The 23,018-nt window shown below is 44.2% G+C and overlaps 2 protein-coding genes across 17 annotated transcripts in view; one reads left to right on the top strand and one right to left on the bottom strand.

The window, feature by feature from the left end:
* Window positions 1-16,612, top strand: part of EIF5B (eukaryotic translation initiation factor 5B) — a 101,319-nt gene extending 84,707 nt beyond the window's left edge. The window contains exons 18-25 of one of the 2 annotated variants that reach the window (XR_004961985.1): window positions 1,684-1,815; window positions 3,635-3,766; window positions 3,871-3,947; window positions 4,063-4,227; window positions 5,624-5,762; window positions 7,542-7,703; window positions 10,878-11,040; window positions 16,552-16,612. Coding sequence is in view for 1 of the 2 variants with exons in the window: in XM_036281411.1 (XP_036137304.1) it covers window positions 1,684-1,815; window positions 3,635-3,766; window positions 3,871-3,947; window positions 4,063-4,227; window positions 5,624-5,762; window positions 7,542-7,703; window positions 7,978-8,085 (915 nt within the window). In the remaining variant the exon portion in view is untranslated. Of the gene's footprint in view, window positions 1-1,683; window positions 1,816-3,634; window positions 3,767-3,870; window positions 3,948-4,062; window positions 4,228-5,623; window positions 5,763-7,541; window positions 7,704-7,977; window positions 8,414-10,877; window positions 11,041-16,551 lie in introns of those variants that run through there. The other variant, XM_036281411.1, reaches the window with a different exon arrangement.
* The window catches only part of REV1 (REV1 DNA directed polymerase), a 112,675-nt gene continuing 98,573 nt past the window's right edge, over window positions 8,917-23,018 (bottom strand). For 11 of the 15 annotated variants that reach the window (XM_036281398.1, XM_036281402.1, XM_036281401.1 and 8 more), the window contains 11 exons: window positions 22,288-22,508; window positions 21,870-22,042; window positions 16,756-16,858; window positions 15,011-15,173; window positions 14,273-14,475; window positions 13,019-13,252; window positions 12,275-12,395; window positions 11,407-11,627; window positions 11,179-11,317; window positions 10,822-10,924; window positions 9,536-9,941 (listed from right to left, as the gene is read on the bottom strand). In XM_036281398.1, the coding sequence (XP_036137291.1) occupies window positions 9,830-9,941; window positions 10,822-10,924; window positions 11,179-11,317; window positions 11,407-11,627; window positions 12,275-12,395; window positions 13,019-13,252; window positions 14,273-14,475; window positions 15,011-15,173; window positions 16,756-16,858; window positions 21,870-22,042; window positions 22,288-22,508 (1,793 nt within the window). In that variant the 3' untranslated portion in view covers window positions 9,536-9,829. Of the gene's footprint in view, window positions 9,942-10,821; window positions 10,925-11,178; window positions 11,318-11,406; window positions 11,628-12,274; window positions 12,396-13,018; window positions 13,253-14,272; window positions 14,476-15,010; window positions 15,174-16,755; window positions 16,859-21,869; window positions 22,043-22,287; window positions 22,509-23,018 lie in introns of those variants that run through there. The other 4 variants (XM_036281408.1, XM_036281407.1, XM_036281403.1 and 1 more) reach the window with 2 other exon arrangements.

Raw genomic sequence — 23,018 nt, 5'->3', positions numbered from 1 at the left:
CCACAAACACACCCTCCCTCCTTGCTCTATTGTAGAGGTCGGCACACAGGAAGGCCAGTGTGTGAAACTTATTTACCAACTAAGCTTTTCATGAAAACTTAAGCGATTTTACACTACTAAGCAATTTCTCATTAACATCGTTTTTGTGAAATAAAACATTCACACAGAAAAGTACACAAAACATAGAAGAAAAGTTTAACACATTTTTAGGAAGCAGCCAGACCAAGGAAAAGAACATTTGCCGACACTGCGGCAGCCCTCTGTGCGCCTCTTCCTGGTCGTAGCTCCTTCACCCCCAGAAGTTAACCATGCTTCCATTTTTAGGATAGTAACTAATATCCTTGCTTTTATAACTTATAGTTTTCATGCCTGAGAGTACACCCCTAAAAAATACATGGACTTTATATGAATAGTGTCATTTTCATTGTTCCTTTGTCCAAGTCATTGCCCTTGTGCAGGGGCCACTGCATGAGTGCCTTGTGGTTTGTTCTCCCGCAAATGGGAAGTGGGGGCTAGCTCCGGTTCTACTTTTTTTTTTTTATCATCCTCACCCGAGGACATTTTTCCGTTTTTTGTTCAGGTAGAGTGGGAGGGAAAGAGAGGAACAGAGAGAGAGAGAGAGAAACATCGACGTGAAAGGAACACATCGAGTGGCTGCCACCCGCATGACCGACCAGGGCCGGGGACAAACTGCAACCGAGGTACGTGCCCTTAGCGGGAACCGAACCCGGGTCTCTCTGGACCGCAGGCCGACGCTCTAACTGCTGAGCCAAACCGGCCAGGGCCCGGTTCTACGTTTTTTTTGTTAATCCTCACCTTAGGATATTTTTTCATTGATTTTTAGAGTGGGGGCAAGAAATATAAATGTGAGAGAGAAAGAGACTTTCATCAGTTGCCTCTTGCATAACCCCATTCGGGGCCATGGATTGAACCTGCAACCCAGGTACGTGCCCTCGACCAAGATTTAAACCCAAGACCCTTCAGCCCACTGGTCAGTGCTCCAACCACTGAGCCAAACTGGCCAAGCCAGTTCTGCGTCTTTACTGCCAATACTGGCGTTGGTGTGAATGTCACTGTGTTGTCTCCTGGGGAGTTGCACAGGATTCTCCAGGTGTGTATTGGTGTGAATTGTGGAGTCATTACTGAGGCTTAGCTCCCAGTTCACTAGCTGTTGTCCACAGTGAGTGGGATGCATTATACTTCCAGCTGTTTGCATTGTTTCACATCTGCCTTAGCTCTTGGATGCTGTCAGATTTTCCCCACTCGGGTGGCTGTGTAGCTCATGGCTGTTTCAGGTGGCACGTGCCTGACTGAAACCTGGTTGGCCATTAGTTTATTAGCCATTTAAATTTCTCTGTGAAATGCCCGTTGTGCCCTGGCATTGTCTGTCTTTAGCACAGATTGATGAGCTGTTTATGTCTTTGGGTATTAGTCTGTTATTGGTATGTAGAGAGTACATCATTTTCTCCTGTTCTGTGACTTTTCTTAACTTTTGTTCTGGTACCTTGAGAAACAGAGTTAGTTAATTTTATTGTCACTTGTATCAAATTTTTATTTTGTGTTTATTGCTTTTTGTGTCTAGTTTAAGAAATCTTTACTCCAAGGTCATAAAAATATTCTCTCTTACATCATTTCCTAGTGCTAACCAGTTTTAAATGTGGTGAAATGCTTTGATCTCTGCAGAACCAGTATGAAAAGCACAAAGAAGTAGAAGCAGCTCAGGGGGTAAAGATTCTTGGCAAAGACCTGGAGAAAACATTGGCTGGTTTACCCCTCCTGGTGGCATATAAAGAGGATGAAATCCCGGTGCTTAAAGTAAGTTGTTTCCCTCTAAAGCTATCTGGCTTCCGCAGTGGGTCGGCACGCCCCGCCAGGAGTGCTGAGTAAGGCTACCTGGCTTCCGCAGTGGGTCGGCACGCCCCGCCAGGAGTGCTGAGTAAGGCTACCTGGCTTCCGCAGTGGGTCACAGGCCCCGCCAGGAGTGCTGAGTAAGGGTTGCCTCTGTCTTGTGAAGAAAGAAACCCCAGCTGGTGGCCTCTTAGCAAACAGTTGATACTTTTAAATTACTTCAGTTTAAAAAAAAAAAGTTTAGTTACTTCAGTTTGTATAATCATATTGAATTGGCATAAGTAATATTTATGTACTCTAAAATTCTAAAATATTTATATAAATGAATCTAGAAGTTTGCTTTATTTTAGATATCCGAATATGTAGACAGAACTAGGTACTTATAATCATTTAAAATAATTTTAAAAGAAGTTTGTTTTTTGTTTTTTATCCTCACCTGAGGACATTCTTTTCCATTTTTTTGTTCAGATAGAGTGGGAGGGAGAGAGGGGAAGAATGAGAGAGAGCAAAAGATCGATGTGAAAGGGACACATCGAGTGGCTGCCACCCGCATGACCAACCAGGACCAGGGACAAACTGCAACCAAGGTACGTGCCCTTAGCGGGAACCAAACCCTGGTCTCTCTGGACTGCAGGCTGATGCTCTAACCACTGGGCCAAACCAGCCAGGGCAAAAGAAGTTTTTATTGATTTTTTTTTTTTTTTTTTAGAGAGAGAGAGAGAGAGAAAAACATCGATCAGCTGCCTCCTGCACACACACACACACACACCCACCCACCCACCTCCCCCCTCCCTGCTGGGGATCAAGCCTGCAACCCAGGCATGTGCGGGGAACTCAGTCCATGGGACAACGATGCTCCGTCCACTGAGCCTCTTAGCAAACTGAGCCACTCCAGCCAGGCTAGGGGGCATTTTAAAGTCTACCTGTTTGTAGGAGCAGATTGCTCACGAGTCCAGCATAGTTTTACAAAAGCAAATTTTGAGCCAGTTTATTTTCTTGCCAAAGAGAAGATGCCACTGTTACAGCCCATGGCTTGTCTAATGTGCTGGGACCACCAGTTACTAGTCACAGGCGTCTGGGATTGGCCACCTTAGGGCCAGTGAGAACGGGGCAGGAGTCCATCCCTCGCAGGTCAGCTCAGGTGTGGCTCATCTTCAGAGGAGCAGTGATGGGGACAGGGCTACTGAGAGAAGGTATTTCAAACTTGACAGTTGAACAGGGCCGTTGGGCTACCATAAACACATTCCGTTTGTGTTGTACTTTTAACTTTTAAGGTTCTTATTTATTTTTTCATTTCGCTCACCTGTCTACCTTTTTTGCCAAGTAGAGCAGAGGTTAAACATATTTCAGTGTCAGTAAACCTCAGACAAACAAAATGAAGTGACACAGCTTGCCCTGGCCGGTTTGGCTCAGCAGTTAGAGCATCGGCCTGCGGTCCAGAGAGACCCGGGTTCGGTTCCCGCTAAGGGCACGTACCTCGGTTGCAGTTTGTCCCCGGCCCTGGTTGGGTCGTGCAGGTGTCCCTTTCACGTCGATGTTCCCCCCCGCCCCACTCTATCTGAACAAAAAATGGAAAAATGTCCTCGGATGAGGATATAAATAAAGTGACACAGCTTGAATGTGGTCCCCAAAGGCCGTCCTCCACCCAACACAGGTTCCGTGCTTGCTCTTTGTAAGCCTTGGTTTCGTGTTTTCAGATGAACACTTAATGACAAAGGGGAACACAGTTTGACTCTAGGCTGCTGCTGATGGAGTACAGCCATGTCAAATCCAATTTCTTTTTAAGGATGAATTGATCCATGAGTTAAAGCAGACACTAAATGCTATCAAATTAGAAGAAAAAGGAGTTTATGTCCAGGCATCTACACTGGGCTCTTTGGAAGCTCTACTGGAATTTCTGAGAACATCAGAAGTGCCCGTAAGTAACTGAACCCAACACCAAAGTCAGGGGTGGCCAGGGTTTGTGGGACCACTTCTGTCACCTGACTCAGGTAGCTAACCACACAAACTCCCTGTCCACAGTATGCAGGAATCAACATTGGTCCAGTCCATAAAAAAGACGTTATGAAGGCTTCAGTGATGTTGGAACATGATCCTCAGTAAGTCATTTCTCTCCTGCTGTGAAGGCTTCCCAACCCTACTTATTTCCTTTGAACTCTCTGTGATGTGCTCTGTTTTTCACTGAGTGGTCTTTCGTATGCTCTGACATTTCAGGTACGCCGTCATTCTGGCCTTTGATGTGAGAATCGAACGGGATGCACAAGAAATGGCTGATAGTTTAGGAGTTAGAATTTTTAGTGCAGAAATTATTTATCATTTATTTGATGCCTTTACAAAATATAGACAAGACTACAAGAAACAGAAACAAGAAGAGTTTAAGTAAGTTGGTGATTTTACTTTTCTTTGGGTCTTTGATAATGAAGTTGACTGTTGGAGAATGACTGAGTACCAGGAAGGTGTGTAGGCGGCAGCAGCAGCCTGGCATGTGCCCCTCTGCCAGAGGCTGTGCCTGAAGTGGTGGGTGAGGCCTTCCAGCAGTGCAGGCCCAGCCTCTCCGTAGCCTTCCAGGTTTTGTCTGGTTTTTCCATTTTCAATTTGGCAGACCTAGGTCTCATTCATGGGTGCGTAGTTGCTACATTTGGGGATTTTTTCTTCCTTATCTGGGATTGCATGAAATGGAAGTTAACAAAACTCGAGTGTGGAAGTCTAGGGAAATGAAACGAGGCCCGACATTCCCTGGGCGTGAAGCCCGTTCCTGCAGCGCACTGTGTGGCTGTCCACAGCTGCTCGTCAGCAGCGACCCTGACCATATCCCCTCCTCCTGGAGCTCAGGGGAGAGAGAAGCAATGAACACAGGAGACGTGGGGATAAGTGCTAAAAAGGCTAAATAAAGCAAGGGAGGGCCCAGATAAGGAGAGGAGAGCTGTGGTTAGTGTGGTTTGGGGAAGCAGCTCATCCCTGAGATCTAGGGCATGACGGAGCCACCTGGGCATGGGAGTGTGTAGGCCGAAGGTAGACTGGGAGGCGGTCTTCACACACTGACCCTTGGCGAGAGTGGTAGGAGATGAGCTCCAAGGAGTCAGCAGAGCCCAGGGCACGTGGACCTTGTGGCTACAGGAAGGATCTTGGAGTCAGTGACGAGGGCCTGTCGGGAGGCTCCGTAGTCCAGGCCAGACAAGGATGGCTCCGAGCAGAGAACCCACGGGGAGTGATGGCTCCATCCGGGGTGTATTCTGGAAGTAGACTGACTGGTATTAGGATTCAGATTGAGACATGGTCACTGTAGCTCATGAAACCTAACATGAGAAGACAAATTCAACCAAGACTGCGAGAAGCTGTGACAGCACGTTAAGCATATGCTGGGTAAGCAGGAAGTAGTGACTTTTGGATCAGCTGATTTGGGAACATGGCAGAGAAAAGGAAGATGTGGTTTGATGCCTGTGTGGTCCCAGAACAGATACCACACGTGCCATGTGCCACACCTGTAGGTAGGCCCCACTGGGGCTCAAGGCCTTTAGTCTGAGTACCAAGTGCTCCTGTGAGGTGTGGAAAGCACCCAGATGCACAGGGAGGGGAGGGGGTGAAGGGAGAATGAAGTCACAGGTGGCCATGGAGAGCACACCCACCGCTGGACGGGGGCATGTCCCTGCTGCTCCGCTGGGGCCGCTGAGAAAGCTGCTTTATCTGAGGGAAGAAGCCTCCTGCTCATCTGTATTTGATTTTTAGTTTAAGTGGTTTTGTAAGTTAAAAAAAAATTTTTCTTTTCCCCTTTTAGGCACATAGCGGTATTTCCCTGCAAGATGAAAATCCTCCCTCAGTATATTTTCAATTCTCGAGATCCAATAGTGATGGGTGTGACTGTGGAAGCAGGTCAGGTGAAACAAGGGACCCCCATGTGTGTCCCTAGCAAAAATGTAAGTGCCAGTTGTACTTTGAAAACAATGTGCAAATCTCTCACAGCAGTAAATGAGAGTCCAAAATGGTGACAAAAAAACTAAAAACCAAGCCGAGCTTGTCACCTTCTGTAATTTATACCTGTCTTGCTAATGCTATCATTCCTTAATCAGGCTTGGTTATTAGCACCTGACACCAGTGTTTCAGTTAATGAAAACTGCAGTTTGAAGTCCTCATTCACATGTCACCAATTGTCCCCAAAATGTCCTTAATAATTGTACCTGCTGACCTGGCCAGGCTCCCTTCACGGTGCAATGCCTTTGGCTGTTAGTGTTTCAGTGTCAGCAACAGCCCCCATCCTTCCTGGAGTCCAGACCATTGCTTCTGGCAGTTCCCCGCTTGGTGTCCGCTTGTTTCCTCACTAGACGGAAAGGGTCCCGTGCACGTAGCTGCCCGTGTACCTCCTGCATTCCACACAGGCCATCTCGTTGTCCGGGACCTTCCACTACTTGGGGAGGTGCATGCTGTCAGCTAAGCATCTCTCTAGAGACAGATCTTCCCCCTTTGTAATTACACAGTCTGTGGGGTCCTCTGTGTCCCTATAATCTCCTGTTCCTCAGCCTTGACCTCAGAAGCTTTAACCATTGGCAATCCTTGCATAAGTCAGTTGTTATGGTTGCAAAACTGTGATTCCTTTCCCTTCTGTAAAGAACCCTTGTTCCCCTGACCTTTTCATTAAGTATCTGTACACTAGGTTTGGTTTCTTAAAATCTGCTGTTACAGTTAATCCGTTACCAATACTTTTGATTGCCAAATGATCCAGTTTGGTCCATGGGAGCCACATAGACTCAGAGCTCTTCCTTCGGTGCAGGAAACGGCCCAGGCTCATCTAGTCCTCTCCCTGCCCCAGACCTCCTTTAGCAGGCATCGCTTCTACACCATTTCAAACATCCACTGAGCTAGGATGTTTATTTGCAGTTATCTCCTTTATGATTTGGGTCAACTCTGTTTTCACTCTTTCTTTTTTTTTTTTTTTTTTTTTTTTTTTTTTTTTTTTTTATCCTCACCCGAGGACATTTTTCGATATTTTGTTCAGATAGAGTGAGAGGGAGAGAGAGAGAGAGAAACATCGATGTGAAAGCGACACATCGAGTGGTTGCCACCCACACGACCCAACCAGGGCTGGGGACAAACTGCAACCAAGGTACGTGCCCTTAGCGGGAACCGAACCCGGGTCTCTCCAGACCACAGGCCGATGCTCTAACCGCTGAGCCAAACCGGCCAGGGCTGTTTTCACTCTTTCTTAATCTCCTGTATCTCTTCCCAAGGCAGAGAGCAGAGTCCCCACCCCACACCCCCTCCACTGTAACAGAATAGGTTGCTCCTCACTCTCACCCTCGGAATGAAACGCATAGTTCTTACCAGGGCCTGCAAGGCCTTGGCTGCCTCCCTGACTCCACCCCTTACTCCTCACCCGTGCTCACTCCAAGCACATTCTTGATTTAGAACATTTGGCCTCTGTCATGTAAAGGGCAGAGCAGATAAGGAAACGACATTAGATTGACAGCCCTCTCCAGGTTTCCCAAAGCACAGCCTTCATACAAGGGGGCAGAGGTGTGCTGGTGCCATCCTGTGTGTCAGAGAGAGAAGTCCACTGTGGAGGGGAAGCAGTCCTGGAGGGTCATGGCACGGCTTTGAAACTGGCCTTTCTGTTCAAAAACCGTTATTCCCTCAGTGCTTCAGTGCTTGTGATGGGCAGGATGCCTCCGCTTATATTGTAATTTGTTCTTATTTTACAGTTTGTTGACATTGGAATAGTAACAAGTATTGAGATAAACCATAAACAAGTGGATGTTGCAAAAAAAGGACAAGAAGTCTGTGTCAAAATAGAACCCATCCCTGGTGAATCTCCCAAAATGTATGGGAGACATTTTGAAGCTACAGATATTCTCGTCAGTAAGGTAAGTCTCTCCCCCAGAGTGGCACCTTTGAAAAGAGGAAGGGGTGGGGGGTCAGCTCTGCTCCGATTCCCTTTACTCAGGAGCTCTGAAGGGGACGAGAGGCTCTGTCAAGGCTTGATCTGCAGAGCAGCCTGTGTGGAAAGCTCACGGCCCAGCAGCACGGCCTTAGCATTCTCTGTAACGACCAATGTCTGGGGACAGACTGGGCCGCCTCCTTTACTCAGGCACTTGTTGGTTATGTTCTGTTGTCTGCCCTGTGCCTCGCACCTTGCAGATCAGCCGGCAGTCCATCGATGCTCTGAAAGACTGGTTCAGAGACGAGATGCAGAAGAGTGACTGGCAGCTTATTGTGGAGCTGAAGAAAGTATTTGAAATCATCTAATTTTTCCACATGGAGCAAGAATTGGAGTAAATGCAAGAAAAAAAAAAGATTAAAAAAGTGGAACGGAAGGAAAAAAATAGATGTATAAAATGTTTTCCATGAGAAACCAAGAAACTTACACTGGTTTGACAGTGGTCGAATATGTGTCCCCACAGCTCCAACGTGCCTGTCCACTCGCCCGCTCCTTCCCAGCCCCTCTCCTCGCTGCTGTTTCCAACTCTGCCCTTTCCCCTAAATTTGGGTTTTTATTACAGATCTAAAGCTCTTTCAATTTTATACTGATTAAATCAGTACTGCAGTATTTGATTACCAAGCTTCTGCAGATTTTGTGATTCTTGGGACTTTTGATGTAAGAAATATTTTATTTATGCATCTTCTTCCCATGGTCATTTTTCCCAGCATTCTTCTGCCATATGCCCTTAGGAATTTTTTAAAATAGAAAATTAGGCATTCTGGTATTTCTTTATCTGCTTTGTGTGAAACCATGGTGTAAAGTGTAGCTGGATGCGATTTACTGCTTGTCTAGTCACGAGTCCACTGTAATCAGCACAATTCTGAACTACCAATAAAGGAAACACATTCACCAGAAAGCTCTGCTAGGCCTCCGTGTTAGCACAGCTTCTCTCCCATGAGTCATCAGCACTGTCTTTTAAGACAAGAACTATTTTATTAACTGCCCTACCTTGTGTACCAGCACATGTTATTAACATTAGGAATTTTTAATATACCAATCTTGGTCTATTTTGTCCTAGAAAATCATGCATACATTTTCTGAGACAATCAACAGGGAATTGATAACTATTTAGGCTTAGAGCTTCTAAATTGATGCACAGACTACATAATGATTTTCCTGAAACAATGTGGATAGTGGGTCCACATAAGGATTTGCTCCTTGCCCTAATATAAGAAACCTTTGAGCCTAAGATTAATTCTTGTAACAGATCTTGAAGATCTGGTTACCCATTTATAGCAATGTCAAATGATGGGTGTCGAAGAAAATGTTCCCCAAGTACTTACTGGTGTAAACTGTATTTTTAAAATGTTATGGCATAACATAGCAGCATAAAAATAGTTTATATACATTTGAAAATCTGTACCCTTCTTCATTATATTTAAGATTCTCCAGGGCCAATAGAGGCAAAGAATAACACCTCTAAACCACCTGTGGGACATACTTTTCCCAGGAAAAACAATCTTCGATTGTGTGTGTGTTCTAATGCAAAGTATGTCAATTCCTCCACTTGGAAGAAGTAAAGATTTTCTTAACTTGCTCCTGTGTTCATGCTTGGGGGTGTGAATGACAAAGCTTTACCCTTGCTTGGAAGCGGATGTTCTCAGGAAATTACAAAGCTTAGAGGAATCTGGCTTGGAGGTTTTTTCAGCCTGTAGTATAATCAACAGCTCAGGATTTGTTTCCTAAAGGATTCACAAAAGGAACCTGTACAAAACATACATACAGTTCTTTATTAAACAACTGTAAACACTTCACTGTAAAAATTCATAAAACTTTATAAACAAACATTTTGTAAATAGACTCTATACTACAGTAAGAGAATTAACACAATTATTTATTTACATGCAATACTGACAAGTTTGGCACTTATTGAAAAGAAATGTACAAAACTTACTCAAAAAAGAAACTTGAAATTATAAAAACTCAGAGCATTACTATCATGCACTTTGTAAATACCTCACAAGCACTTATGGCACAGCCAGCAGAGAGCACCAGGCTCCCTGCTTGTGTTTATGTAACTTTTAATGTGCTCCCATAAGTTTGTTGTAAAACCACCTGAACATTGTCGAGAATAAAGTCAAATGCCATATTCCAAACCGATTCCACCGACTGCTGCATCAACCTAAAGGTGGGGAAAGAAGAAACATCAGGAAAGACCCAGCATTCCTTTGTCAAGAAATCAGTTTAGCGTATCTTGAGGATTTATGGGTTTTAACATTTTATTTATTTTTTTAATCCTCACCCGAGGACATTTTTTCCATTTTTTTGTTCAGATAGAGTGGGAGAGGGGGAGTGAGAGAAACATCGATGTGAAGGGACACATTGAGTGACTGCCACCCGCACAACCAGCCGGGGACAAACTGCAACTGAGGTACGTGCCCTTAGCGGCAACCGAACCTGGGTCTCTCTGGACCGCAGGCCGACGCTCTAACTGCTGAGCCAAACCGGCCAGGGCGGGTTTTAACATTTTAATACCAATTTCGGTAAACAACTTTGAGAAAGTTCCGAAGGACTTTGCGTGGTTTTAAACTGAACCTTGAGGGGAACAATCTCATTTTGATTTTTTTTTTTTTTTTTTTCATCCTCACCCGAGGACATTTTTTCCGTTTTTTGTTCAGATAGAGAGGGAGAGAGAGAGAGAAACATCGACGTGAAGGGACACATCGAGTGGCTGCCACCCGCACGACCAACCAGGGCCGGGGACAAACTGCAACCGAGGTACGTGCCCTTAGCGGGAACCGAACCCGGGTCTCTCTGTACCGCAGGCCGAAGCTCCAACCACTGAGCCAAACCGGCCAGGGCTCATTTTGATTTTTTTTTATGACCCACTCAGTATTGCAGCATTCCTTTCTCTAGGGTTCAAAATAAAGGGCACCCCTTTTCATTAACCCTGATGAGTACAGTTAAGGCAACTGACTTCCAGGAACTACAAAGCTCCCTCAGAGACTTGCCTTCCCCAGCTAGCTGTGTGACATGCCATTTCTCCCTTTTGATGCAAGTACCTTTTCATGTATTTTATAACAAGGTCCAGTTTTTCCAAATCTTTCTCTTCTATTAGGTCAGTGCAGTATCTCACAACTTGCAGAATGTCTTCTTCCATTGGATCTAGAGGGGAAAAACCTCAAATGAGAACCAGCCCATGTTTGTTGGAAACTGCATTTCTACAACACAGATGATCAGGGCTACGAAGGAATTTGCACAGCCAGCTCCAAGTTTAAATGGTTAGTGGTTGACTGGTTTAACTTTACTAGATTCATAAAAATGAGCTCTCTCTGCAAAATCAAGCCTATTCAAGACCCGAAATCACAGGCCATTCATGACGCATCTAGTTTTCAGCTGTCTACCCCATCCAAGCTAACCTGAAATGGTGGTTATCCACTCTCTGAGCAGTGTCTTCACATCGCTGAACTCCACAGCTCCAGCTAGGTTGGGTGCGGGGGGTCTGACACAGCCAGACTCGGCAGGCTGCACACCTGAAGTAGAAGCAGAGAGTTCTCCCTGTTAAGAAAACAAATGATAAAAAGTGCTATATTTATGTAATATTAATATACAAGGTCAAGGTTTAAAAAGCATTTAAAAAATCTTACCAGAGGTTTCTCAGGAGCAGGACCTTCATGTTTCAGAAACCCATCAATTAACTTCTGGGGACTCCCAGAGGCCCCTGGCACAGCTTTTGCAGGGCTATTAAGCAGCTTGTTTTTCAAAGGGCTCTGAACTTTTCTGGGGGAACTGATGGGTTTCTTTTTCTTGTTTCGTTTCTTTTCTTTTACTGCTGCTGATTTTAGCTGAAGTAGCGGATTCTTTGGCACTAAAAGATGATGAACATAAGATCCTCAATCTATCTGGATAATAGTATGAGTTCTCTCCTCCCCCCAAATCTAACCCCTGCACACATGTACCCCCAGCAAGAACTCTTGCTGAGACTGGGAGGCAGTTAATGACCCCAGGGGGAGTCAGGCTCTCTGCTCTGCCACGCCCCCCTCTCCTTTGGAACACTGCTTATCGATAAAGGGTGCTCCCGAGGATTCAATGAAAATTCAGCAGTGAATATAAACAAACAGCTCATGAGACACTCTTCTGTTTTTTGGTAAATGTGTTTGTGATCCCTGGTCAGAAACCTTCAGATTTTGTGTTTTAAACCTGTGTATCAGTCTCAAAGGGCAATGGCTTGGCAAGTATTCAAAACAGATTTCTGGAAATGTCTTATTCAGGCTATTTTTTCTTAAGGGCATTAAAAAAATGGTCAGTAATGGTGTTTTTAAGTCAAGAAGTTAGAAATACAAATCTAACTAGGCCTGTATCACTCCCATATTGTATACTTGTTCTATTCCCCCAATACGAACAGCTCTTAACATGACTACGAGTTAGATTTTGGCCAGTTATATACAATAAGCGTCCACAGTGAGGATTCTGTTGTTCACATGTTCATGCTGATCAGTGTCTCCCCGGGCTTACCGGCTGTGCTGGCTGGCGGCTGGTGCGCGCTGTTCTCTCCCTGCCTCTGTCTTTGATCATAGGCTGCTTTCAGCTCCTTTTGAAGCTCAGCAGGAAGGGCAGCAAACACCTCAGGATCCACCTAATGGAAGACAGAAGGTTCAAAGTCAAACCTGAGTTGATGCTATATGGCAGCTGGTTTACACTTTTCACAAAATAGATGGTTTTCAAATCATACTTTTCTGATCTGTATGAATTCTTAATAGGTCTTCAATATGAAGACTCATTAAATCCTCACGAGGTTTTAGGATGAGAATAAGGAATACAATTTTGAGTATGAATTGCAAAATTTTTAAAAAATCCACTGACCCACCAGGGCAAGCATTCATAAAACAGGCTTGTATGTACGTTTTTTAAAACATCAGATTTAAATTGTTTCACTGTCCCTGGTGTATGGTTATACATCTCCACCCTGCTACCAGCGAATGGCCCAGTGGTGAACGGGGGAACAGGATGGCTCTTCTGGGTAGAAGCTGTGAGCACCCACATACCACAGCCTCCTCCTTTGCCTTCCGCTGCTTCAGGACAGGCGGCTGTCGGTCTGTCCTGCAGGTGATAATGAGACGAGCCAACCCCCAATGGCCTCAGTATAGACGAATGAGAGTTTAGGGTGCAAAGGAAAATGGGAAACAAGACATGCCCTGAACTGGAGTAGGACGGACGGGATATTTAAACTATGATGGAAGACCCCTAAATTTAACTTACCTGTGAAAATGCTGGAAGGGCTATTACATTAAATCCCATGTTGCTGTTAGATTCTTGAGGTTCTGGTATTTGTAACAAAACTGTCCCAACTGGTGGTGGCAAAATTCCTGTACTACAGCCATTTACTGGTTCTTTCTTTTTGTCACCATATGGCTCCCCTTGTTGAACAGCACAAACTTGCTCTACTTGTTCCCGCAGATCAGGTGGAAGTGCTTCCAAAACAGACTGATCGAGCTATGAAACACCAGAGGGTGTGCAGTTAGCCACGCTCAGAGATGATGTGTTTGGAGAGTCCGCACTTCACTTTCATTTCGATTTTAACATCTGGGATAATAAACATCAGGTGCAGATAACCAAGCCAGGAAAGCCACCCCCCAAACCTTCGGCCACTGAAGGCTGAGTAAGAACTGTGGGTCTGGAGATGACAATTGGCCAGTACCGCAGGATCAGGTCAGTCCACATACACTCACTGAATCTCCTGCGGAAGTGCCTGTGTCAAGTTCAAATCTCAGACCCCACCCATGGGCAGGAGCCACTGTCTAAGGCATATATGTCAAAGGTCTAAGCCAAAAGTTGGCCTTTCAGATAGGAAACTATATGCCTCAAGCACAAATAAGCCTAGGCTGAGAGCAGCCAGCCAGGAGAAGCAGCTAACTTCTGGCCTGCATACCAGAATCTGTTCCTTTGGCCAGGTCCTCCCTTGGCCCATCAGTGCACATCCCTCACGAAGCCTATGAACTGGGCAAGCCAATCTGACCTTGCCAGGAGCCACTCTTTCTGGATAACACCAACAAATGGGATCCAGTGCACACATCACAACGGCCCCTTTCCCTAGTCTACAGCCAGCAGCACATGCCCTTCAGTCTCCTGCTCAGTGCAGCAGAGAAACAGACTTCTCCATCTGGCCCACGGCAGCATGCCACATCGACCGCGCACGCCAACCCAATGACCAGCGCAGCCAGGGAAGTCTTCCCCCACGGTGAAGGTGTGCAGGGGGTCCTAGTGATCAGCAAAGCTGAGGCTGTTCAGACCTGGCTTTCACCCATGTACAACTTTCATGGGTTGCAAATCTGCAGAAGCACAAAACTTTCACTTCCACCGATCATTTCACGTGTGGGATTCAGTAATATCACAGTCACCCTAACAAGTTGCCCTCTCCCCTTCCCAACTACACTGGTAAAGAAAGTAAACATACCATTCTTACAGTAAAACTACTTTTGCATTTTTATCGTGTTTAGAATTATAGAAATATACCTGGGAAGGTGATGGGACCTCTATACTCAGGTTCAGTCTTGATTTTAAGCTGATGGGAGAATGGAGACCATTCCATTTCCCTGAAGACTCGGCTTTGCTAGTAACAGGACTGATAGTTGATGTCAGATGTGTGGAAAAAGATGGCAAGAAAGTGCAAGTTCTAGAGGCAGATGATATTTCCAGATCCATTGCAGCCAAAAATACTGAAAGTATATAAAACACACATAAAGTAGCCTCTTCAGCTCATCTGGGGAAATGGGGGGGGTGGGCACTTTAATCCACCAACTTGATCACTGTTAATCATAATTCAGATTGTAAGTATGTTTCTTAAAAGGACACATGGAACCATGCCAGACTTTTTTTTTTTTTTTGCAGCAAAGCTAGGATTCATTGACCACAGCAAAAAACACTCAGGACTGAACCGAGGAGGGCAGAGCAGCCGCAGCAGAGCCTGGGCTGGGCTGCTCTGGCTCCCTGGGAAGTCAGGGAAAAGGGGGCCTTGGAGACAGGTTCAGGGGCAACCCTGGGACCAGCTGCCACTGCCCATTGCTGCCCTGGTTGCAGGTCTCATGGGGTCCCTGGACGTTTAGGAGGGACGTACCTGGGGGGGAGATGAAGTGGAAGGGAACAGCACGGGCTTGTTTCCTGAAGGGAGAGCACCCGGACAACTTTTAACATGTCCAGCCTCCCTGAGGATGTAAGTGGCACCAGAAAGAGAACCACACTGACACCACTGACCTTCCTTGTGCTCTTCTTCTGCGGATTTCTTCGATTTCTGGACTTGGAAGAGGTCCCGGACAGAGTGTGGACCGGGAAAGGGGCCTGGCTGAACTGGTGGGTGGCTGGGGCATGCCGAAGGGTTTGGATTAGCTGGAACCAACTGGTTCACTTGAATGCCAACCTAGAATCAAAAGAAAGAATACATTCCTAGGAAACTAAAGTGAAATATGAAGTCAACTGAGCACAATTCTCAGCTAATCCTCTTTTTACATCTTCTGCTCCTGTTACAATAATATAATGCTGAAATATTCAATCAGCCTTCTACATGATTTATTACAAGAATGACTTCTATATACCTGGCGAGCAGACCCCTCAATCCTCGGTAGCCAATTCTTCCCAAACATAACATAATCGCTTCAAAACCAGCAAATCCAAAAAAGTGGGATGCTGAATCCCACTCACTCAAGTTCTAGATGGCTAAATTTTTTAAATATTTAAAAATTATAAATAGCCCTGGCCGGTTTGGCTCAGTGCATAGAGCGTCAGCCTACGGTCCACAGAGACCCGGGTTCAGTTCCCACTAAGGGCATGTACCTTGGCTGCAGTTTATCCCTGGTACTGGTTGGGTCGTGCGGGTGGCGGCCACTCGATGTGTCCCTTTCACATCGATGTTTCTCTCTCTCTTCCTCTCTCTCCCTCCTGCTCTATCTGAATAAAAAATGGAAAAATGTCCTCGGGTGAGGATTAAAAAAAAAATTTTAAATAAAAGTCTACCACCCACCCAGTGTGGCTCAGTGGCTGGGCATGCACCAAAAGGTCGCCGGTTCGATTCGTGGTCAGGGCACATGCCCAGGTTGTGGGCCTGATCGATCCCCAGTGGGGGGCATGCAGGAGGCGGCTAGTCGATGTTCTCTCTCATCAATGTTTCTGTCTCTCTCCCCCTCTCCCTTCCTCTCTCTAAAATCAATAAAGAAAAACATTTTTTAAATGAATAAAAGCAATAAAGGGGGAAAAAAAGATAGTCTACCTGCAAAGTTACTTTATATAAAACAAACAATACTAAAAAGTGGGTTTGGGGGTGGATGGCAGTGGGTACCTTTCAGGCATCTGTACAGGCAGCTGCCCTGACAGCACAGGCCTCGGCTCAGCTGCGGGGAGCGCTCAGCCGGCGGCCTGCAGTCCGTTCATCCTCCCACAGCACCCGCACCGAGCCAGTAACCACCCTGTACCCACGTGTACGCACACAACTGAACCAACTAAGGTCAGTCTTTAAGCAAATTAGGATTCTGTGTGTCTGATGCCCTCTCACCTATCTGCTCCAAAGGCATCTTCATGTGCCTGTGGTAAATGCTCCCTTCCAGTCCCCTCATCAGACATCAGGATCAATTTCAGATTAAAAAGAACCTGACAGGTATAAGAACTGCAGATTCACACTCCTCCTAGTCCCATCTATTTCTAGGGGAACAAGACCAGGGAGCAAGACAGTGCACATGAAACGAGCCTTGGTTAATTAAAAGAAAGGTACTATACAAACTCAAGATATAAAATTATTATTCTAGGCAGAAAAAAGATTACAGAAGAAATCTGATTCTTCCCTGAAAAATAAGGAGATCGGGTCAGGTGAGAAATTCGAGTTTTTCCATTTCTATCAAAGGAGCTGAGAACTAACTGCAAATGAACCTCATGCCCACCATGGTCATGTTCAGACCAAGCCTCAAACGTGAGCATATTACAGAAAGAATTTTTAAATGCTGTATACTTACCCCTCTCATATCCGATATATTTAGTTTCATTGTATGAAACATGTTTAGTGTAGCCTTTCCAATTATTTTTGCACTATCTGTTGCCTGGTCAAGAGTCACAGTCCTGTAAGTGACAGAATTAACATTTTTAAAGGAACAGAAGCATTCACTAGTATCTCAGTGGTAGTGAACTGCTTAAAAGGTTATAGAATGCCCTGGCCAGTTTGGCTCAGCGGTTAGAGCTTCGGCCTGCGGTCCTGAGAGACCCGGGTTTGGTTCCCTCTAAGGGCGTGTACCTCAGTTGCAGTTTGTCCCCGGCCTTGGTTGGTCGTGCGGGTGGCAGCCACTCGATGTGTCCCATCACGTCGATGTTTCCTCTCTCTCTCTCCTTCCTCTCTCTCCCTCCCACTCTATCTGTACAAAAAATGGAAAAATATCCTCGGGTGAGGATAAAAAAAAAAGTTATAGAAAAGTTGTAAGAAAAGCTATAAAAATTTTAAATAAGTACTAAATATAATTGAATGAGATTCAATTGAATGAGATAGTTTTCCTTCAAGGAAGGCAAATGAGTTCATTACACTGGCAGTAAGGGAAGAGAAAATCCATGTATAGAACATTGGACTTTAGGATAAAAACTAATAAAGACCCGGCCAACTAAATATAAGTTGGACCTTTCTAAAAAAATGTATTTTAGTTAATGCATGTACAAATATAAGAATATTATGTTGCAACTAAAGCATGAATGGTAAGAACAATGGTTCAAATAACGAGAAGTTTTAGGTTCCAAGAAACATTATCTATATTGAGGTATAGTTAGTACTCAGAAAAGAAAGATGAACCCCCTGTATTTAGGTTCTTGACACTAGTTTTGTTACATCTGAGGTGAGGCCAATAAAGAACGTCAGCATGTGAGTGTGCTCATTCCAGCTGTCCTTTCGCTCAGAGGCTCTAAATGGACAGCTGACGGGATACGGTGCTCCCTGTAAACACAGGGTGAGTAGGACATACAACTCTTAAAACGTCAAGGATTCCCAAAGGAGGACCGGAGCACCCCCAGCATTACTAGGTGCCAAAACTACATCCACTTTATTTTTTCAGTACCATGAGGATATTATGCATCCATCTGTGAAAAGTGCCTGTTGTTTTTTAAGGAAACCATTTGGAAAAATATTTCTCTTGATTTGTTACCTAATAATTACCTTCCATTTATTTCACATAAATACAGAACCTAAAAGCATGATTTTCAGTGGACTAAATGTGTTTATCTTCATTTCTTTCCAAAACACCACTAAACTGACTTGAAATGATTTTTGAAAGGTATAAACTCTTAAAAGATGCAAATGGGAGAGGAGGAGATTAGAGAGGAAAAGCATTAACCATGATTTAGAATACCGAAAGCAAATCAGTAAATACTAAGCTGCCAAATGCCTGCTAAATGCGTAAGCCAAGGTACCAACTTGAATAAGCCACTTTAGGCCACAGACCTCAGAGAAACTCAGTAATGAAAGGGTGGGAGAGAATGGCTAAGACTGTACATGAGAGGCCCTCCCCTCCTTTGCTGAAGACTTATTTCCTAAAAGGGTGCAGGTTATCAGCACAGCTAAGGGAGCAGTGAGGCACCTCCCTCAAGACTCACACCCTCCCCCATCCAGACCCCTTTCCTCCTGAGTGACCAGAATGCTACCTGCAACCTTTCTATCTTCTCAGCTACCCGCAGGCAAGAGCCGGGAGGATTCCATTAGGGCGTTAATTGTTAGGCTTGACAGACAGGACCACAGATACATTAAGTGGTTGTGGTATCCCAAACGCAAGTCCCTCCAACCCTCGTCTGTGGTGAAGCCCAATGGTTTACAGGTCTCACAAAGAACAACCTTTTAGCAGTTCACATATAAAGAGACAGCAAACCTCATATAACAGCAACCAAAATAGGAAAAAAGAAACTTGGAGAAACACTCACATTGGGACTGGAAGAATATTTAAGAGATCAGAGATGATAATGCAACATAAAATAAGAAATGCTATAAATATTTAAATGTCCAAAGAATAAAACAAAACAAATTTAAAATGTTACTAGAAACAAAAAATTTAATACTGCCAAAGTACCTGGCACAAGGACAAGGAGCAGACAATAAAATACCAGAACCCCTGAGGCAGAGGTCCTGAAAGTTCCTGAAGGAAAGAAACGACAGTAATCCTGAAAAACTGATGGCAATGGAGCCTTTAAATGGTCTAAGGAAACATGACTTCTAAGTTCTATTTATAACCTTTAAATCAGCAAAGCCACTGAGCATCAGGATAGACACACAGGGTCAGAACACTGCCACGCACTCCTCACTGAGACCCGAGGAGGAAGAGCAAACAGGGTTCCAGCACAGATCATAGGGAAGGTTCTGCAGATCTTAAAATAAACCGATCCAGCTTGGAGTAGCAGGCTATGGGACCCCAAGAGAAAGGTCTCCCAGAAAAAAAGATCAAACCAATAGATTGCTGATGTATTAAAACATATTGGAAGAGAGTTTGGGGATAACCTCTGGCAAATCCACAAAAAAGCAAACAGGCAAAACAAAATACTTGGTAACTTGAGGAAAACCAAGTTCAACAGGAGAGGAAATATGAGCATGGTGGACTAATATGGATCAGCTCTGTAGAGAACGTACATGGTCTAACAATGCAAAACTAAACAGCGACTAAACCCAAAACTGACTGCTTTATTTATTTATTTTTTGGTACGTGCCCCTAGCGGGAACCGAACCCCAGACTCTCTGGTCTGCAGGCTGATGCTCCAACTGCTGAGCCAAACCGGCCAGGGCCTGACTGCTTTATTAGGGGCAAATAAATATGCATCTAGGGAAACTGACAATGGAAGAGAGAAGAGAATAAGCCCTTATCCACAGTAGAAAGTCAGTAAACATCTCACAAACCTGAAATGAGCTAGAAATAGCAGTTTAAGTATGATCTAAAAATATGGGTGTACGCACAGGAGAAACCACCGGGGTTGAGAGGAACGGCGCTCAGAGCTGGGAGGAGGGCCGGGCACTGAGAGCCCTGGATGGCGACACCTTTTCAGTCGCACGTGTTATGTTGATTTTATGTCTATATATAAAGTCTGTTTTATATACAAAAAATTCTAGCTAAAAACATATATATAAAAGAACTCTGATGGGGAAAAATTCTTTTCCCAAAAGTTAAAGTGCTATAAGAATACTTTTCCTAAGTGATAATCAGGCCAGACCTCGGTCTCCATGGAGCTCGGACAGGCCTCTTGAAACCCTTCATTTCTATTGCAGCTGCATCACGTGTCAGAGTCTGTACGTCACATGATTGCCAGGTAGCTTTTGATTAAGGCCTAGTATAAGAAATTACAGAATCCAGAATGTGGAGACCAGGTCATAATTTACTCAACTGAGTATTACTTTAGTTAGACTACAGCATGGATCCACAAACTTTTCGGTAAAGGGCAAGACAGTAAGTAACTGATGCCTAGTGGTCTTTTTTACATTCTTCATTTTTCACAAGCATTTATATAAAATCATTCTTCCCTCACACTAATCATATAAAAACAAGCCATAGGCTGAATTTAGCCCACAAGAAGGACTTTGTCAACCCCTGAATTAGAGAAAAATATAGGGTCAGTATTATTTCATACTCCCTCACCTATAGCATTTCTTACAGTCATGATGCCACCACAATGTTAGGTTTCAGTTAATGGCTTGCAGCTCATCTATATCTTGGTAACACTTATAAAATGACACTGTTTCAATTAATCACGTGCTCCCTTGGCATCATCATGTGTCATCCAAATTAACAGGTTAAGAGCACAGCAAAATGTGTATTTTATTGCTGTGTTTAGTAAGCAAAGAGTCCTTATGTTGTCAGAGATAAACACTGAAATGCTGTGGAAGAAATGATAATAGAAACTGAGATTTGCTTCAAAATAACTGGGGTGAAGGAGGGAGTATGCTGGAGGGGTAGTTAACAGCAATTGTTGAAATCAGGTGATGGGCCTGGCAGGTGTGGCTCAGTGGTTGAGCGTCAACCCATGCACCAAGAGGTCACCAGTTCAATTCCCAGCCAGGACACAAGCCCAGGTTGTGGGCCCGATCCCCAATGGAGGGCATGCTGGAGGTGGCCAATTGATGTTCTCTCTCATCAATGTTTCTCTCTCTCTCTCTTTCCCTTTAAAAATTAATAAAGAAAAAAATATCCAGAGTAGGGTCCTAATAACCAACTTATTAGAGAAATGAGCACTATCACTACATTCAACAAACGACCATTAGAAATAGAGATATATCAAATGTTCATTAAAACAGGTAAATATAACAGTTCAAGATTACCAACTGCATAAAAATGTACATGTTTAGTGTGTGATATAATCCGTTTTCCTGGTAAACAAAGGCGATCCTGACAGAGGTGGAGTGTTCTGTGACTGACAGCGTCATCTCCTCACTCAGCAACCTCACTCAGGATGTGAGCGTGATCCACATGGCTGGCACGAACCAACCCTTTCCTTGTACATACATGTGGCTTTCGGGGTCAAAAATCTCAAAGCTTTGGTTAACCAACAGATATAAAATAGTGTACAGTGGGGTATAAAATGGTGTGCAAAACTAAGTATTTTCATATTGGTTACAATTCTTAACTGAAGTTTTATATTTGTGGCCCTCATATAAATAAAATAGGATTTTGAAATATGTTCTACCAGTTTTCAGAGACTAGAATGATTAATCTTTTCACAAACAGAAACTGGACCTGCCTAAATGAATCACATGTCTCAATTTTAAATCATTTATTTAATTACTATATTGAAATTTCCCAACAGGTCCCTTTCACCAAGTCCACAACCATCTCTGTGGGTACAGGTGTTAGGCCTTTCCTATCCTTTCTGTCCTGCCCTAAAACAGCCTGAAGACCATGAAGATAGGAGCACAGTGATAGGCGACCTACTCCTGCAGGCTCGCGGGGATGACTGAGCCTGAGCATCTTCACAGAATGGCCCTGGGCTAAGGCCTCGTCTACAGAATATCAAATAACATTGGCGTTTACAGATCTTTATTCACACTCTTCCTTGGTTTTCTATTCATTGTAATAACCTGCATTGAAATATTAATACCCAATATCCTTTTTAAGAAGTTTACCTGGTAATGTTATCACAAATTCCATGGCCTCCAAATTTTGCAGTTTCTACAGGGGCCCCCGGCTTCCGTACCATGATTTTGAGAGTGAGGCGTTTACCCTTCATGCCCACAGCCTCAAGTCGTCTTTGAATTTCTTCTGAAAGGCTCAGAAGGAAAGCTTCTGCTTCTCGGGGCTATGGAAAGACATACATAGAAGAACTCCCATGTTATTTTCTACCTACCTAACAATTTCAATATCATGCATGTACATTATCAACTATCTCACTAAGCAGCTATTAAATAAAGATTCTACAAGCTCTAGGAAGCAAGAGTTTTAAGACTTAATGTCAGGTCCCAAGAGTCTGGTCTAGTTGACAAGATAAGGCTATGAGAAAATATAAAGGACAACATAAGGTAGAACCTGTTAAGAGATCAGCACCTGGGTAAATCTTATTCCGTAGTTGATCTCAGCTGAAACAGATTTTCTTTCCTTTTCAGTTCGAACTGGCCTGTCATCCAAACCGCGGCAGAACCTATAAAGCATCTGCCCTGTCTTGGGACCAAATTCCTTCTGGAGTCTTGCCATGGTCATGCACTGGAGGTCTCCACAAGTCTTAATTCCCAAAGACGCCAATTTAGACTCCATCGACCGTCCAACTCCTAGGAAAGGGGACATACTGAGTTTTTTAGTTCTACACATAAACTATGAAAAACAATTTACCAATATGAAAGTATTCATTCAAATTCATTAATTTTTCATTATTAAATTGATTAAATAATTTAAATATTAAATTATTAATTAAAAATAATCTCCCTTAAAAAAATTTTTTTAGAGAGAAAGGAAGGAAGAGGGAGAGAGGGAAAGACAAAAACACCGATGTGAGGTCGGCTGCCTCCTGCACACCCCCTGGAGATCAAGCCTGAAACCCAGATATGTGCCCTGACCGGGAATCGAACCGGGGACCTCTCAGTCCATGGAACAAATACACTGAGCCACACTGGCTGGGCTCCCTTAAAATTTTTTTTTTAATCCTCACCCGAGGACATTTTTCCATTTTTTGTTCAGGCAGAGTGGGAGGGAGAGAGGAGGGAAAAGAGAGAGAGAGAAACATCGACGTGAAAGGGACACATTGAGTGGCTGCCACCCGCACGACCAACCAGCGCTGGGGA

Source organism: Molossus molossus, unplaced genomic scaffold, assembly GCF_014108415.1.
Source record: "Molossus molossus isolate mMolMol1 unplaced genomic scaffold, mMolMol1.p scaffold_m16_p_34, whole genome shotgun sequence".
NCBI classification, from domain to species: domain Eukaryota; kingdom Metazoa; phylum Chordata; class Mammalia; order Chiroptera; family Molossidae; genus Molossus; species Molossus molossus.
Note: the sequence above shows the minus strand (reverse complement) of the source record. Positions and strands in the feature narration are given on the sequence as shown.